General features: G+C 37.0%; 1 protein-coding gene across 2 annotated transcripts in view; it reads left to right on the forward strand.

Annotated features, from left to right (window-relative positions):
* The window catches only part of LOC106955691 (contactin-associated protein-like 4), a 107,131-nt gene that overhangs the window by 79,483 nt on the left and 9,081 nt on the right, over positions 1 to 18,567 (forward strand). For both annotated transcript variants that reach the window (XM_015046006.1, XM_015046005.1), the window contains exons 15-20: positions 432 to 559; positions 1,459 to 1,629; positions 3,138 to 3,356; positions 10,381 to 10,620; positions 14,384 to 14,608; positions 17,130 to 17,263. In XM_015046006.1, coding sequence (XP_014901492.1) covers positions 432 to 559; positions 1,459 to 1,629; positions 3,138 to 3,356; positions 10,381 to 10,620; positions 14,384 to 14,608; positions 17,130 to 17,263 — 1,117 coding nt within the window. The remainder of the gene's footprint in view (positions 1 to 431; positions 560 to 1,458; positions 1,630 to 3,137; positions 3,357 to 10,380; positions 10,621 to 14,383; positions 14,609 to 17,129; positions 17,264 to 18,567) is intronic.

Below are 18,567 nucleotides of genomic sequence, written 5' to 3' on the forward strand. Positions count from 1 at the left end.
ATTGGCATCTATTTTTTTACATTGAACAAGGCTATTTAAATTGGAGCTTTTTTTTGTGAAGTAACTGTTTTGTTCTTCAACCAGACAAGGTGCATAAAGTGAAAGAGATTTCTAAACATTAAATTTTGGTCTATTTTAGTTTATTTGTGCCTGCTATACAATGTAGAATACTATGACAAGACATTACTAATAACAGCAATTAATAAATAATATCATATAATCATGAATTGAAACTCCTTTTTTTGTTTGTTTGTATTGTTTTTATCTCCAAAGTATTGCTGGAAAACTTACCTAAAAAAAGCAAGAAGAGTGCTTTAATTTTACTGTGGAACAAAAAAAATACAAAAACTCTGCTTACAGTGTTTCCTTTCATCTGTACCGTGTCAGTTTATCTCCTCCTATCGGATCTTTTTCTCCTCTTCCTCTCAAAGGAGCGAAGATGCGGGTTTTATTTCCCATAAGGAGAGCCTGCCGGTCCGATCGCTGGTGCTCGGTGACGTTCAGAGGCCCGGTTCAGAAGCTGCTTACAGGGTGGGATCGCTGCAGTGCCATGGCGACAGTAAGTCCATCACTGGTTTCATTCATCTATAAAGGTATTACAGCTTTTTGGCATCCCATTTAAGTTTAATGTTCCTTCTGATAAATTTACTGGGGGAGTAATTAATTGTCAGGACAAAGATACAGAGTCATATAAAACACCATAAAACCAACAATTTAGAAAAACATTACAGTTTGATAAGTGTCATCATCAAAGTCTTAAAATATGTTTCTTTTATTATTAATCAAAAGCAACTCTAAACAGGTCAGTTTTTAGTGTTGTTCTAAAGGAACTCAGTGTTTCAGCTGTTTTGCTGTTTTCTGGAAGTTTTTTCCAGATTTGTGGTACATAGAAGCTGAATGCTGCTTCTCCTTGTTTGGGTCTGGTTCTGGGGATGCAGACCAGAACCAGAACCTGAGGGGTCTGGAAAGTTGATACAACAACAGCAGATCTTTAATGTGGTGCTAAACCGTTCAGTGATTTATAGACTAACAACAGCATTTTAAAGTCTATTCTCTGAGCTACATGGAGCCAGTGAAGGACTGTAGAACTGGGTGATGTGCTCTAACTTCCTGGTTTTAGTCAGAACTCAGCAGCAGCGTCTGGATCTGATTGGTTTTTTAGTCAGACCTGTGAAGACGCTGTGACAGTAATCAATGCGACTAAAGATAAACACATGGATGAGTTTCTCTAGATCTCGCTGAGACATAAGTCCTTTAATCCTGGAGATGTTCTTCAGGTGATAGAAAGCCGACTTTGTAACTGCCTTTATGTGGCTCTGAAGGTTCAGGCCAGAACATGAACCTTCATGTTTCCAGCTGTAATAAAATCTGAATAATTATCAAAGTAAGCCTGAGCCATTTTGTCAGACACGGCTGCTCTGTTGGTTGTTGTGTGACAGTCAAATTCCTGTTTCACAGAAAACTTCTGGAACGCGGCGTTTTTCGACCAGGAGACGTCGTACCTCCACTTCCCCACCTTCCACGGAGAGCTGAGCGCAGACGTCTCCTTCTTCTTTAAGACCACTGCTTCCTTCGGGGTGTTCCTGGAAAACCTGGGCATCAAAGACTTCATCCGCATCGAGCTGAGCTGTGAGTGCGGCGGGAGCCCGAGGACGGGGATTTGATGCAGATTAGGATGATGTGCCAGTAAAACCTGGAAGCTTTAATCTGCTCACACCCAGAGAATGCAGTGTGGTTGGAAAAATCCTGCAGGGAAGGAAATGTTTTTTGATCTGAAATTCCCTGAATGAGACGAATTAAGAGACCTGGACTTTATTTGGGCTCTTTTTATTGAGGTTATTCTAGGCTGTTCTCATACCTGATAGATAGTCCAGTAGATTTGGAGACAAAATTTGCAACATTTGTTACATTTTCAGCTGCTGCTGTTCTCTTTCTCACAGGACTGCATTGAAAAAGCTGTTCCCCTCCTTGCCTATAGGGGCGCTGAAGGAAGCAACACACTTCTCAAAATGCAAACAAAAATCTGAAACGTCAGATTTTGTCTTTGCTAAAAGACAATGAACCTTTTCTGCCGCTAGCATTAGATTTCCGTGTTTTTTTGGTTGTATTTACCCAGAATTCCCTATTCTGTAGTCCACTTCAGAAAACGCCCTAAATAAATCCCATGTGGTCAAATAATCTTTCTGTAGATCTCAGCTGAAATGGAAGATGGATACCTTTCTTTTCACATAGACTAAATAATCCAAGCCGTTATTTCTTGTAATTTTGATGATTGTCGCTTAAAATTTAGTGTCTCTATGTGAAAAAGTTGTATCGAATTCATAGAAAGTTGAGTGGAAGAAGAAACTCTGGTAGGAAAATATGCAAGAGAACAGAGATAACCACAACCATGAAACATTCAAACTCCATGCAGAAAGATTCAGTCCCAGGACTTTCTTACTGCCAGGCAGCAGTACTGCCAACTGTTCGGCTCTTAGAAATGATTCACAAGAGGAAAACATTGGGCCATGTTTCATTATTGTTTTTCTTTTTTAGCTCATTATGTGAACCTTTTTATCTGTTGCTTTTGGCGGCACCTCCTGACCAGCCGTATTATTTGTCCCTGCTAGTCTTCTGCCTTTCTTTCCTTTTAGATTCCCTGTCTCTGTTCTCAGTTAATCACTCAGCTGCTCTCACTCTATCTCGGTCCATTAATCATCTCTCCTCAGGATAAATTGCCCTCTGGTTCATTCAGTCTCTGCTAGTTCCTTCTGTTACTCTCACTTCACTTTCTGTTCTGTTTCATGTATTGTTGGATTCCATCTAATAGTTTTACTTTTGGAGGTCAGGATGACAGTAGAACGTACTGGAATACATTTATATAACAAAATTACCTGATTTCAATCATTCAGTTCTATTACAGCAAAGAATATTAGAATAAATGTATTTTATGTCTCTGCTGCTGATAAATCTGAAGGAATTAGATCTGAATTTCCTAGATTTGTTAAATTTAAACTTTTAGTGTCACTGTAAAACACATATTCCTTATAAAAGTTACGTACTGCAGCTTTAATGCGGGATTCCACTGGGTTCAGTTCTTGAGCCTCTGCTTCTTTGCTTCTTCAGCTTTAACATTTCTTTTTTCCTTATCATTTCAGCCTCCACTCAGGTTGTCTTCTCCTTCGATGTTGGAAACGGCCCACTGGAGGTTAGCGTTGAGTCGAGTTACCCGCTCAACGACGACCGGTGGCATCGCGTCCGAGCCGAGCGGAACGTGAAGGAGGCGTCGCTCCGTCTGGACGACCTTCCAGTCGCCACCCAGGAGGCTCCAGCTGACGGACACATCCACCTGCAGCTCAACAGCCAGCTCTTTCTAGGTGAGGACGGCTCGTTTTTCCCCTCATTTCTCTTCCTCAGCTGCAGCGATTGTGGCTTTTATCTCTTTATCCTTTAATTCTCTCGAGCTTTTCACCGTCTCATATCTCTCCACTGAACGCTTCCTGGATATAAATCCAATCTACTGTTTATTTTCTCACACAATATCTTCTGTGGTCTCCAGGAAATTTGAGGTTCACTACATCTGCTGAAAGCGTTTAGCCTGTTTTTCCCAACAGTAAATCTCTAATTTCACATACATGTTAACAGCGGGAGTCACTTTATGAAAAAATCCATTGTAGAACAGATCACCTTCATGGCAGTTCATCCTAAGCATTCCCACTGGTTTTACCACATTTTCAAATGTTTGTTGTAAATATAAGGTCACTTTGGTTACTCAGATGCAGAAAGTTTTTGTAGTTAATCACTGGCTTTATTTTAAAGGGGTTCCATTATGAAAAATTCACGTTTTCCATGTTTTGTACTTCCATTTGAGTCTCTACTGCTTCTAAAACCAGCCTAAGCTTCGCAAGAAAACACCCACCTAGTTTTTGGCAATAAGTTACTGTTGCCAAAAACATTAAATGATAAGTTAACATTAAGTCACAAATCAGCAGAAACTGCCCTTCACCCCAGCGAAGTTCGACCCGTTACCTAGCAACCCCAGCAGAGTTTTGTCCGTTACCTAGCAACCCAAGTGGAACTCCAGCACCTTTGATCAGCTGGTTTTGCTGCTCTATGCTGTGCTTTTTAAAATATTTTTTTAAAAATTTAACTTCAATATTTACAGTTGGTGGAAAGAAAAAGTACTTCTGATGACAATATTTGGTTTTTACCATATAGTATATTATAAAAAAGTAAAAATATGTGCATTTTAAATATGTATATTTTGATTTTATTCTTAGTCTTTCTGTTTTTCTTTTACTGGGTTAGCAGATGTAAGGGTCCGCAGATCCGTTAACCCTGCACACACTTACAAAGAGATGGAACCTGAAAAAAATTTACTGAAACCAGAAGAAATTAGCATCAGTGTTGTAAATAAGCAGACGGTGCAATTAAATTATTAACTTACTGCTGGAGGCTACCACACTGAAGTTAACCCTAATCATTCCTCCTTATGTTATTCTAAGTACCATAGCTGGGCTAACATGAGACTGTTTGGGTTTCATTTTATTACATTCCTACTTCACCAAAAGTTGTTCAATCCTCCACTTATAAACATTTGAGTTGATTGAATTCTCATCTGTGGAAACAAGATTATTTAAAATTAGTACAGGCTAATAATAAAGTTTAGTAAAATGGTCTGAACTTTACTGAAAGCCAAACTCTTAATTCAGTTCTTAAAATTTGGGTAAGTGCCTGAAAATCCCTTCTGTTTTGCTTGTGAGAAGAACATTGCATAATGTTTTACAGTTCCTTCATTAGCAGTGGTTAAGACCAGACTGGGAATGCTGGGAAGTTGAGTCCAGATGAACATGAAGACATATGGAGGCCCTGGATATGGAGTGCTTTGCTAAAATATTCTCTCCCCTTGATTTTTTTTTTCTCATTTTGTCATTTTGCAACTACAAATTTCAGTCCATATTGTAAGGGTTGGTTCTCTTAAGTACTTTTATTGTTTTCATTAAATGAAGAGCACTGAACTTTTCCTGTTCTGAGCAAATCCGCCCCAAAAAATTTAAACATAAGTTGCACGTTGTGCGGCTTCACTAAATGTTTCCAAAGACACGAACTGCAAAATCTCCAAAATCTCCTTCTTTTCTAAAACAACTTAGTTTCTGTTTTACCAAAAAAAAGACTCACATTGAATTAACTGTCCTGCTAAACAAGCCGTTCCTGGGAGAACAGGCATTTCTCTCTGTGCAGCTAATTAATCTGCAGGCTGTTCCTCCCCACTGACATGAATTATGTAAAACTAAATGCTGGGTTATTTAAGTTCGGCCTCCTTAATGCTGTCATTTAAAGATATTTCAGTACATGAGTTGTATTTACAAGACTGCAAACTGTTCCATTGTTTGAGTTATAAGATGCTGTGTCTTCTTGTGTTTATTCATCAGCTGTATTTATAGGCCATAATCCTCCTCTGCTTTACATGGCGCTGTAGTCTATTGTTTTGATTAATAAGCCGTGTTATTGCCTTGCATGGATTCATAACCAACGTCCCACCGCTGCTTCTGATTGGTGCTAAAATCTGCCGCAATAAGAAATGAGCTCAGCGTTCTTTCCACTGTAAAGCTTTCCAAGCAATCCTCCAGCTTTGATTTGGTGTTTTAAATGTTTTATAGAGTTTATGCTTTTTAAAAAAGACTAAACAGCATCAAATTCTGGGAATCTGACAGTTAATCGAATCGAATAAAAAATTGGCACAATTTGCAGGATTTTTATTTAATCACTTAAGCATTTTTATACAAAATTAGAAGTATATTAAAAATGCAAATAAACTAATAATTGTTGGCTAAAATGCAGTAACTTAGCATTCATTTTGAGAACGCTTCGTCACTTGTAGATTATTTGACAAAGTTTTGCATTAACTGATTATTAAATTTACAGGTAAAGGTGCTTAATATGAGATTTTGTTTTTACAGATTTTGGACCAGCTTAAGCTAAATCTGTTCCACTTGATGAGTTCTGTGTAAAATATTTTTACAAACTATGTTTTTATGGTGGGACTTGATTAAAATTTTCAATCAAGTCATTTTCAGAGTCTGTAATTAATTAAAATGCAATGAATCACATTTTAATCAAAAACTGCATAAAAATAAGCAACATTTTCAAAGATAACTATTGTTTTTAATCTTTTATTTATGTTATTCAGCCCTCAGATTGGTGCACAGTGTTATTAATCAGCTGGTTATTTATATCTACCAACTTTAATTTCATCCTTCATAATAACAAATGTGCTCCCACTGCAGACGCAGTTATCTCTGTCGAGAACTGCAGCTTTGATCACTCACAGACGTTTTATCTGTATTTCCTTCACTCCTCTCTCTGCTTTGCTTTATTCCCACAATGCTTCTTGGCCTTAAACTCCTTCTTTCAGCTGCATATTCACTATTGTCGCTGTCATTTTAATTTTACTAACAGATATTTGGTTTGATCGTCCGCTAATGTGTGCAGACTGACTGAGATCGTTGGCGCTACATTTAATCACACGTTTATCCTCTCGGCTCTGCTAAAAGGTTTTTTACTGACAGAAAATGAGATGAGATATTTCTTGGTTCTTGAACAACATAACAAGGTCAAGTGAAGAGTTTCTGAGGCTTCAAAGCCCTGCAGTTTCCTCGAGTGGATTGTTGTATGAAATACGAGCAGCTGCATTAAAAGGTATGCGGTTATTGATGAAATTGCACACGTTCAACAAAAGCACTGCTGCGGCTCTGATCTGATGCTAACTACAATCATCTGCAGACATCTGATATGTTCAGCCTCAGGGTTGATTTTCAATGATTTTTTATATCTCAGTTTTTCTTGATGAAATCTAAAATAAACCATTTTAATGAAAAGACACTCCAAGGCAGTTAGCCAGCCATGTCCTATCCTTTAATTTTCACAGAAAAAATATCTAAAATAGTATAAAGATTTCTGTCATTCCCCCACTTTTCCTACTGATGCACCAGAAACGTCGTCTTAATGTAGAAATCCACCTGTATATGCAAATAAATGAGCCTCAGGTTGATGTTTTATGGTCCAAAAAGCTGAAAAAGTCATATAGTAATGTATATCTATACATTACTATATGTATAGATATATAAATATAGTAATGTATATCTATACATTACTATATGTATAGATATATAAATATAGTAATGTATATCAGAGGACTTGTTTATTAAATCTTCCTTTTTAATTTCTACATTAGGTAAAACATATATGACTACCAGTAGTTCATTTTTGTCCTCTGTAGAGGACATTTCTAAACTTGAATATCTCCCACCCCCTGCATTCTACTGAATTAATTCCTTTTGGTATCTAGAGAGGACATTTAGGGCTTTTCAATGATACCACATGTGAAGGGGCGGGACTTTTGCACGTACCTTTTTCTAATTCATAAAAATGGCATTCAACAGTAATAACACATTTTATGGGAAGAGACAAAGTAAGTACATAAATATTCTAATTACCTTACAAAGAATGTGGGATTAAAAAAATGGTGATTGGACAATATTTTTTTTCCTGGTAGCCAGGAGGCTATGAGGCATAAAGGGACGCTATTACATATTTTCCAACCACTAAGTGCCATTTTGTAACAATATTATCTTCAATTGTTGTAGAAATACATACGAAACATAATTTAAAAGAAATTTGACTTTGCAATTTAGCACTTAGAAATTGGGTATCTGTCTCTTTAAGAAGCTTTTACTCTTCACAACATTGTTTCTTCATTCTTTGTGGAAATAAATGTTTGGTCATATTGAATGGTTGCCACAAAAGATTAAAAGATTCATAAAACATGCATGAAAGAATCAAGACAAAACTCCTGCTATGTTTTTGATGAGGAAAATACATGATGTAAAGATAACAAAAATACATAAAACATAAAACTTTCCCTTTAAAAATTGAAAGGTTGGTTTATTTGCAGCCATTCAAACCACTTATGTGTAATTAAATTTGTCTAGCTGTGTCTCCATTGACTATAAAATTGTGCCAATTGGAATTATAAGAAAGATTCTCTTGTAAAAGTCCTTAACTTTTACAAGAGAATCTTTCTTATAATTCTTATAATCTTTAACTTTTACAATAATATGAGACAGATAATCTGTGAAAAAAATGTGTCTCCTCCTTCTTTTCCCTGAGCTGCTATTGTCGTCTGCAGAAGCGTCAAAAACAACCAATCAGAGCAAGGAGGAGTGTCTTAGCGTTGTCAATCATCCTTTAGTATCTGCTGTTAAATATGATGCTAAATAATGATGATTTTAACAAATAAAAATGAAGTATACTTTTAAGAGCTACATACTGAAAATGTAATGGCCACATGCCAATTACAGGGGAAAAGAAATCACATTTTGATGAGAAGTTTTTGTGCCAGAATGATTTTTTGTATTTCACCAAAGTCCAACAGAAAACTTTATTTTTGCATCAACAGCAAAACGTTAATTTGTAGTAACCGGCCTCCTCCACTAGGGGTCTCAAACCATCGCACAGTTCATCAAAAATTTAGTTTGTCACTCGAAGGTTGATTTTTAATTAATTACTGCATGGATGAACGTATTCACGTGTGATTTAAATTACATTTGTTTAATGGCAACATTGCAATTTCGAAATTGTTTTTCTTTTTTCCAACATTAGCAGAATATCAAAAAAGTTTTGTGCATATTTGTATTGAACCTACTGATGTCATTGCATTGTGTTGTTTCAGCAAGACCATAAAAACATTATTTTTAAACATCTAGATGAAAAATGTAAATTAATTTAAAACCCTTTAAAGCCAGATTGTTATTTATTTTATACACTGGTATGTTGAACACTAGAACTGAAAGAAATTCTTCATTAAATCTGTAAATATGAATTTTCTTGCAGGTGTTAGAAACTGTGTTAGTTGCTCTTCTGGGAACAGTGAGAGTGAACAGGTGAATTTGCAGCTTAATCATCTGAATAATTATGCAGAAAGCTGGATAACGGTAGCTGTGATTCTGACAGTGATTAAATTGTGTTGATATTTGCATAAGAAGCCTGATCGGTGCACATTAAAGAGGATCAGAGTCTCAACGATTTATCCTTCCATGCATTAATGCTGGTCATTTTCTAATACAGGACAACTGCTTTCATTGTGTTTTGTCAGACGAGACGTTGAAGGGGGTTTTCTGTCTGTAGCTTTGCTGCTTTAATAATTTATAAGTAATATCAGAGCGCAGACTGGGGGAGAGTCTCTCTGTGATTTATTGGTGTGAAAATAAGAAGCTGTCATGTTGAAACTCAGGGAGCAAACAGCTGCTTCATGAGTTTGTACTTCGAGGACAATAAAAGCTTCAGCTCCTGATCTCTGCTTTGAAAGGTTGCCATGTTTGAACAACGACAACAACAGAAACTCGTCTGAATGAAAAGGAAAACTTCCTCACTTTTCTGATTGCTATATTTTCAGCTGCAAAAGTTTTTCTCTGAGCAAAATTAAACTTTTTGAGTTGCTTTTGCAAACAAAGCAGAGACAAAATCTGCTTCTTTTTGCATTTATTGACGAATCTGTGAAGGTTTGATGCTTCTTTGAATGTGCTCAAATAAAAGCAAGGGCACATTTTTATTTTATTCACTTGGATAACATGCAGTACTGTGCAAAACTCTTCAACCATTACCGTCTTATTTTGCTTATAAGACTTTCTTTTAGGCTTACTGAAAGTCTCTTAATGTTTGGGGGATTTTCCTTACAGTTTTCTTTATCTCTGTTTTTAATCATACAGCCAATCAGCTGCAAGGAAACAAATGCAGCTTCTGGATTGGCTGCTTTGCAAACACTAGCCACTTGCATCTTTCCGTCTAAGTAGTTCAACTTTATACTTTGTAGCTGTGTTTCTTTTCCACAATTTGTGTGAAATTTGTCAGTATTCCACTATTGTTGTGGAACTTCGCAATTGCTGCGTTTTCAATAAATAAGAAATGAAATTAAAATCATTTAATAAGTTTGTACACGTGATAAATTATTAAAAACCGTGCCACAACATCATCCTCCTACTACTTCCTGTTGACTTCTTTGTGGTTTGCGCCAGCGGCAACATATGGTTGTCATGTGACTCAGGTGTTTCCATTGCAGTTTTGCAAAATAAGCCAATTTTGATAAGGCCAAAAAACCACCTCATCGTAGCACGAAAATTTTTGTCAACATTCCCTTAAGCAAAATTTTTTTCGAAATATTAAATTGTGCAATTATCTTGTTGATGGAAACGCAACTTATGAAAAAAATCTACGAATAGGCGAATTTACCGCAAATAATTTTGAGTTGAATTCCACAGAAACATATGAGTGTAGACGTTGGTCTGCTGTATCTTTAATTTCAACAACCTGTAGTTTTATTTTCTGATTATTTTTTGTTTGCAGGAGGCACGGCGTCCAGGCAGAGGGGTTTCAGAGGCTGCATCCGCGCTCTGCAGCTGAACGGTGTTACTCTGGACCTGGAGGAGAGGGCAGAGATGACGCCCGGCGTTCGGCCCGGCTGCCCGGGTCACTGCAGCAGCTACGGCTCGCTGTGCCAGAACCAGGGCCGCTGTGTGGAGAGAGCCACTGGCTTCCACTGCGACTGCAGCCTGTCGGCTTACACTGGAGTCTTCTGCCAGACAGGTATAAATCTGTGTATTCATAATAAGTTACATCGTACCGGGGGTGAACTGCTTGCAGATAATGCTTTGGATATGTGATATCTGTGCTAAAGTACATGTACTTCCTTGCAAATCTGATATATTTATTTATATTAGATATTTTTAGATATACATGGCCCCAAGCAAAGCTATAAGATTTTCACAGTCATATTCAATAAATTAGAAAATGCTTTCTGGTGAGGCTCATTTTGTCAGATTAAAATTTTGAAAATAATTTTTAAGCAGGTCTTAAACATACATTAAGCCCACTTATCTGTATTAAAAAAATTTTTTCCTTAGGTAATATTATAATTCATTAGCTTTAAGCACAAAATCATAAATTCAGCTAATTAACTAAAGTGAATTAACAGAGCTAATTTTTCATTTAGCTCTTTAGCACTTATGCTAACTTTGAAAACATAAAGTGCTAATTTATTTGGCTGTTTTGCAAACTGTCAGTTGAATAAACGTCAACATTTTTGCATTGATGTTTTGGTTATCAGCTGTTAAAAACTCTTTAAGAAATTAGATATTCATATTTATGCTCTTATTGTGAAGGGAGTGAAGAATGCTAATGCAGCAGTTCCATTTCCTCTCCTCATGTTCTCTCCCCATCATTCCATCCAATAACTTCATTTCAAAAAAGAAACATACAGGAATAAAATAAAACAGGGACAGTAGAAAACATGATATCAACATGAATACATGTACATTATGAAGTCAAAATGACTTTGGTACTCGAGGGTTGTAGTCTTTAAAGGCAGATATAATTTGAATTGAAGTTCGTGCTTCAGCATTAGCTTCTGCTAAATGCTGTGTAAATGTTGTGCTTCACTATTAGAAGTAATTTTTATGATGAGTGTAACTTTTTATTTAGCCGCGCCCCCAGTGGATCATAACTAACTGTAATAAAGACATGAAATTATTAATCTGTGTTTAAACAATTTATGTTTTACTTAGTGATGGAGTTACTGGAATAAATGAGCTTTTTGATAATAATCTAATTGATTGATGTTTTTTTTTTGTTTTGTTTTTTTTGCACTAATTTGGCATTTATCTCCTGAGGAAAAAAACTCATAAAATTCCTCTTAAAGCTTCGACTCCACATCTGTTAGGCCGAATGAATTAACACAGATTCTCTGAATAGAAGAAACGTGTGAAAACCATAACCAGCCAACTGGTTGGAGCTCACAGAACAGATTTTTGGTCGACTTCACCTCTGTTTCAGAAGGTGGGTGGTGGTGCGTCTCTGATGCTACACCCACTGAGAACAAAGAGAATAACAATGCATTGTTATCCTGACCGTCTGTAAATCCTTTAACTTGAGAGTCGAGCCGTCTCTGCGCTTTAAAAGGACCCTCTTAACCTCCCCGCCCACCGACTATTGACATGCTGTATTCATCTCCCACTGCATGCTGATGCACACTGTGTGTGAGTCACGCTGACGCACTCACTGCTTAATATTTCACAAAGAAAAAACAGTTTTATGTTTAAATAGCCTTCAAATAGCCTTAAGAAAACTTTTCTTTCACTCAACTGTCACACATCGTATTTCTACAAGCTGCGTTAAACTGCTTACACTATTTTGGCTTTTTGTCAAACGTACATGTCTCAGATCGTCAAACTGAATTTTATATCAGACGGTAGTTTTTATGCAATGGTTTCAGCTTTCATTACTAAGGGCAAAAAGATATTAATCAAACCTTGCTGTGTTAAAGCTGACCTGTTATACCTCCTTGAACATCTTAACATAGGATCTATGGGATACAAAACTTGTTTATCATATTTTTTGCATGAAATTATTCTTAGATGATGTGATTTTAGTCAATTCTGCCCATTTTGAGATGTTCTTGGGTCTTTATCACTTTAAATCCAAATAAATTGCTGCTGGCCACGCCCCCTAACTCAACATTTACACTCGTATGTGAAAATGGCTGTACATGCACACTACCATACATGTTAGAAAAGCAGAAGTGGAGCCTTCTGCACAACCAACTAGAATGCAGAAAGCAGCTTCTAGATGCTACATGTCTGCAGCCATTTTCAAGTGCAAGTGTAAAAGTTGTATATTTATATGTAGCATCTAGAAACTGCTTTCTGCATTCTTGTTTGTGCAGAAGGCTCCAATTCTGCTTTTCTAACAAGTACGGCTGTATATTTCAAATCTGTTTGCAGCCATATTCAAGTACGAGTGTAAACGTTGAACATGGACGCAATTAATTCATTTCATGCTGTATTCTGTTCAATGACTTTAAATGGATTATTTTTAAACTAAATGTTCATTTTATTCTTTGGTTTTATTTCGACATATACCTGCAGGCCCCAGTGTCCTTAGTTAGAAATGGAAGTCTGAAGAAAATATGATTACAAAACCATATTTCATATTTCAAATCATATTAGAACAACTGAATCCACATGGCACCGACTCCACATGTGTTAAAGGGTCGTGTACAAAGTCACCCTTAGCAAGCGCGAGAGAGGTTTTTAAAAATCTAATAAACAACATGACCTTTTTAGTTCATTTACGTTTAATTACTGCCTGGACTGAGCTGTAAATTAGAGGCTAAATAACAGCACTGAACAATGAGTCAGAGACACTGAAGTTATTAAACCTGTTCTCAAAATGTCAGCAATACTTCAGCTAAACATTTCGCAGGAGGAACGCCACTTCTGAAAATCCTGGAAAATTAACTTTTCTCCTATTAGTTAAGAGAGAAATGGATAAAAATTTAAATTAAATTTGACCTGTTACAGGGGGTGATGCGTCTTTGATCAATACAAAACATGTTCATTACAATTTTTGAATAAAATCATTCTTAGATAGAAATTTTTGTAACGTTTAAATAAAACCAGCCAGAACCCAAAATCCAGCCAAGACAAGTGGCACGTTTTATTATAAATAATGAGATGGTGTTGAAAGGGTTCTGCAGGGTGTGGTCACACTGGTAGGTCAGGAATGGGGATCCACAGGGGCTGGGAATCCAGCCTTGGGAGGGTTGGGTGGACAATGGGACAAATATCCACCAACCAGAGGCTCAGAAGTCAAAACGGTCAAGGGTCAGGCAAGGAAAATCGAATGTTCAGTGGACTGGAGGAAGGGTCAGAGGCAGGCAAGGTTCAGCAACAGGAGGTCAGAACTCTTCTCCAGGCAGTAAGGACTAGCAAAAGCAGTGGTCAAAAACAGGCAGGATCAGAAAACCAGAAACTCCTTGGATATGAATCATGAAAAAAATGTCTGCAAACAGACACACAATTATACAACTGTACATCTTTGAAAAGCAGAAGTGTAGCCTCCTGCACGACCAACAAGAATGCAGTAAACTATTTCTAAATGGTAAGTCAACAACAAAACACTTGACATTTCTAGCTGCATACGTAAACTGGTAAAACCAGGTGACCAAACGTGCTTGAGCTCAACTTGGGTTGCTAGGTAACGGGCGGAACTCCACTGGGGTTGCTAGGTAACAACTCAGTGTGACTTAGCAATTGGGAGGTTTTTAAAAATACCAAAAATCAGCTGGATTTGTCTTTTTAGATACTTGGGATGTTGTTTTAGAAGCCATTGAGACCCAAAAAGAAGTATAAAAACCTCCAACTTGTGAATTTTGCATAATGGGTCTCCGTTAAACATCAAACATTAATCTTCACATGTTGAAATAAAATCTGACATTGAGCTGGCTGTTTTTCTGTGAGGCATCAGGAAACCATACGCCTCGCTCTGAAGGGATCTCCTCTCTCTCTTCCAGAGGTGTCAGCCGACTTTAAATCTGGGACGTCGATCAGCTACGCCTTCAAAGAGCTCGGCGAGCTGAGCAGAAACGGCAGCGACCTGCCCTCCTCCATCTACTCTGACCCGCTTCCCAGAGGAGAAAACGTCTCTCTGAGCTTCAGGACGACTCAGAGTCCGGCGCTGCTGCTCCACGTCGGCTCCCACTTCAACCAGTATCTAGCTCTGCTCATCAACAGGCACGGTACGGGTCAGGAGGTCATTCCAGCAGAGGGTCGAATGTAAAGGATAAAATGAAGTTATACAGTGAATAAATTGTTACATCATAAATTAAATACATCTTTATTTATAAATATTTGGCATTTAAACATAATCTTCATTAAATCTTTTAAGCAGTAAATAAAATTTAATTAAAGAATGTTACTGGAAAGTCTGAAGGATTTCCTTCATGTTGTTTTTATTACTTTTGACTCTATAAGTGAGTTTTCTTTCTGGAGAATGAAATAAATGAAGAACAACTTATCAAAAAATAATTTGTAAACTTGAACTCCAGTGAAAGTAACTTGTAAGCTGCTTTCAAGTTCTGTAAAAGTAACCTGTAAGTATTTGTACTTATTTACACTGTGTATTTTAATGTTGTCTGTGATAATAAGTCCTGCGAGTAGCTGCGAAGTATCTGTAGGTTTTAGAAAACCGCCTGTAAATAATGAAACATAAAGTGTAAATCTTCTAAAGTAAATTTCAGAATGGATTCTGTAATTTCCGGGCTTGTAGATTCTGTGAATGTAATGCAATTTATGTGTACTTGCTAAATATTTGCATTTTCTTTCAATTTTGACAAAAGTTCTGAAAATTGGTTTGTACTTTTAAGATAACTCTCCTATTTGAATTCAGTTCCAGAAAGTAACCTGGATATTCTTGAAAATTACGTATACATTATGTAGAGTTAACCTTAAAACGAGCCTTTGGGTACCAGAAATTACTATTTTAATTGTTAAAAATATTAGGTAAATTCTTGAAAATTGTGTAGCCCTGAAAACCTCTTCAAAGCAAGCATGAAGTTCTGGGAAAGTTCTGGGAAATACGTAAAACTAAACATATAAAAACATGGCAAATTCCAAACTATAACCTGGATTTTTTACAGAAATAAGTGCAGTCTGGAAAGTAACCTATCATCTCTGGAAAGTAACTTTTAGGTTCTTAAAAAGTAACTTGCTTTTGCTGTTTTGTGTGATTTTCTTTCCTTTGTAACGTTCTAACAGTAACCTGTAAGCTTTAGAAAACAAATGTTTAGTTCACATATTTCATAAAAACTGTTATTGTTCTTTTTTTTCATGAAGTCAAACTCTGCAGAAAAGAGAAGCCACTTAAAGAAATGACTGGAAGCTTGTTTTATCTGCAAAATATGTCCAGAAGTTGAACTTCAGCCTCTCATTATTCAGGAATCTAACACGGATGGCAGTTTGCAGCTTGATTTGCTGTTGATGGATTTTTTCCTGCTGTTAATGACTTAAGGAAGCTGATAGGAAGTGAAGCATTACGCTTTTGTGCTGACATCCTAAAAGTAAAACAACCAATTAAGAGCTTTTTCCTTGTTTTGCCCTTAGATAACCAAGACTACAGATAAAACCGCTGGAGCTCAAACAAGAGTTTTACTGATTATCTTTTTATTTTAAATTAATGTAGCAACATCAGGTAGGTTGATCATTACCTAATATTTTTCAGGCAGAGAACCACTTAACCTATTTAACAAACAATAACACGTCATCTTCATATACCTGAAGTTAGAATATTAGTCTCTTAATGCGCTTATTGTTGTTTTTTTATTTGTTGTTTATTTGAACGGTGACGCTGCTTGGTAAATGTGACCAAAACCATGAACACGTCTGGGACGTTTCCAGATTCTGAAAGTTTTTAATTCTAGGTTTTGCAATGATGTCAAACACATGGAAATCAAAAAAGAAGTTGTGTTGTGTGCATTAATAGTGTTTTAGGACCATTTGCATAGTAAGAGAAAGGTAAACTTGACTGGCTTTGGCAGAAACAAAAATCTTCTGCTCTATTAAGTATAAAAATTATCCACACATTTCTGTCAATTGTATTTAATCACCAATTAAATAATTTTGATTTAAATAAAAATTACAATAGCTCCTAACACGGGATCAGTCATATAAAACTAAAGAATAGTTCTCACCAACTGAGACTCGTTCAAAAGAATCGAATTGTTCATGAACGACAGATTAAAACTCTCAGCAAGTCTGACTTGGTTTCCTCCAATCTTATAAGTATTTCTGACGTTGTTTTCTTTCTGTTTTTCTTTTGAATTACCCGATTCTAGGCTAGTTATCCATTATTATTATTTTTAACCACAGCCATTTTGTAAACTGGCTCTATGTATCGCATTTTGAGCTCAAGTCACGGCAAATAAACTGCCATTACATGCAGTCCCATGCTGACCACTAGGGGGCAGTTTGAGACAGACTGTTGTAGAGAAATATTGTCTTGAAAGTATTTGGTTCCAGCTAAAGCTCTGAGTAATGACCAAACCGTTTTTGTTAAGTCTCCACTTTAGAAGAAATAAATCCACTCTGATATTGAGAGGAAAATATCCTCCTAATCCAGCAGTTATCAAACAGATTAAACACATAATCCTAGTCTGTTGGCAGAAAGACTGTCAGAACAACAAGGCGCCCTTCTCACAGAGGAGAAAACATCTCCGGTTTTGGAGATTTAAATCGTTTCCTTGTTTTGTCTCGCTTGTGAAGATGAGCTGGAGCTGAGGTACAAGCTTGACGGCGGCAGAGCTGCAGAGGTGCTGAGCAGCAGCATGAGGGGGCTGGCCAACGGGCTGCTGCACACCGTTACCATCAGGAGGTCGGCCGACTCCGTGGCCATGCAGGTAAAACCGCCTCATTAGTGTGCAACGCACAGACACCGAGCAGCACCTGGATCCCCTAGAGCTTCCTCTCTTCCTGCTTCTACACCACAAACTGCAAAACACATCAAAGCTTTGCAGAGATAATTTACCGGAAACCAGAAGTTGGACCAGATCAAAGGTCCGCAACCAGCGTCTCTTTGGACCAGTGGCTTCTAAAAACTAACTAGTGTTTCTTTTTAAAAGGTCGGTATCATGTAAAACAGGTATTTTATTAGCTTTGCGTCATGTTGTATCATTACGTGAAAAGCACAGCTGGAGAGGGCAGCGTAGTATTAACTGTTATTTAAAAATATATTATTGTTGTTGTTGTTGAACAAATGAAGAAGTGCTATAAATCTTGGTTCATCTCAGCTTTCCAGAGTGAAATATCTGGAAAGTTTTCGTGCTTGAATGAGATTATGTTTTTTCAGCTTCACCAAAATTAGTGCATTTGGCAAAACTGCAATGGGAAACTGCAAACTTTATTAAAGCTACAGTATCCTGTCCATAATAGAGAATAAAAAGTAGCGATCATAATATTAACTGTCTGCCCTCCATCTGCATCTGTACCTGCAGATGTGAAGTCCACTTATTGAACCGTTCTGTACAGATCGCTACATTTTTTTGTCAAATGTTTAATTGCTTCAGTGAATTTCCGTTCTGCTTTTAACATTCAGTTAAGGTGGAGGGCGAGTCGTCGTTAACGAGATGTGAAGCTAATTAATGTTATACCTGTTCAGCCTTCGTTTGGCAGTGAGATTCACATCTGAAGGACACGTAAATTATGCAAAAGTCTAACAGAGAACCGAGCTGCGTTTTATTCCTGAAGCTCCGCTCAGCACTAACGTGTCACTTCCTGGAAGAAACTCCGACAGAGCAGCCGAAAGCCATGAAATATGAAGCTTCCTAATCATATCTGGGCTTACTGAATCACCGATCTTGTTAACAACCTCGGATGATATACGAGGGGAAATGCATCTAAGCAGCAGCCAGTGTGTGTGTGTGTGTGTGTGTGTGTAATTATAAACACAGTGAGATAAATAAGAAGGTGACCTCGTCTTGCTCTGGTGCAGCCTCCTGATTCATGGCGTTTGTAAGGAACCAGTGAAATATGAGCCCCTTCTTATCCGTTTATATCATTGTGAATTGTTTTTATCTTTAGTGCTCTCCAATAGAAAGCAGGAGGCTTGAAATGATTGTGGAGAAAATTATCTCCTACAGCAGATTTACTTTTAAAGCTCCTCATGTTTGAGGAATTTTTCTCTCCTTTCAGATAAAAATGATCT

Source organism: Poecilia latipinna, unplaced genomic scaffold (assembly GCF_001443285.1).
Source record: "Poecilia latipinna isolate Pla-1442-1.1 unplaced genomic scaffold, P_latipinna-1.0 Scaffold760, whole genome shotgun sequence".
Classification (NCBI taxonomy): domain Eukaryota; kingdom Metazoa; phylum Chordata; class Actinopteri; order Cyprinodontiformes; family Poeciliidae; genus Poecilia; species Poecilia latipinna.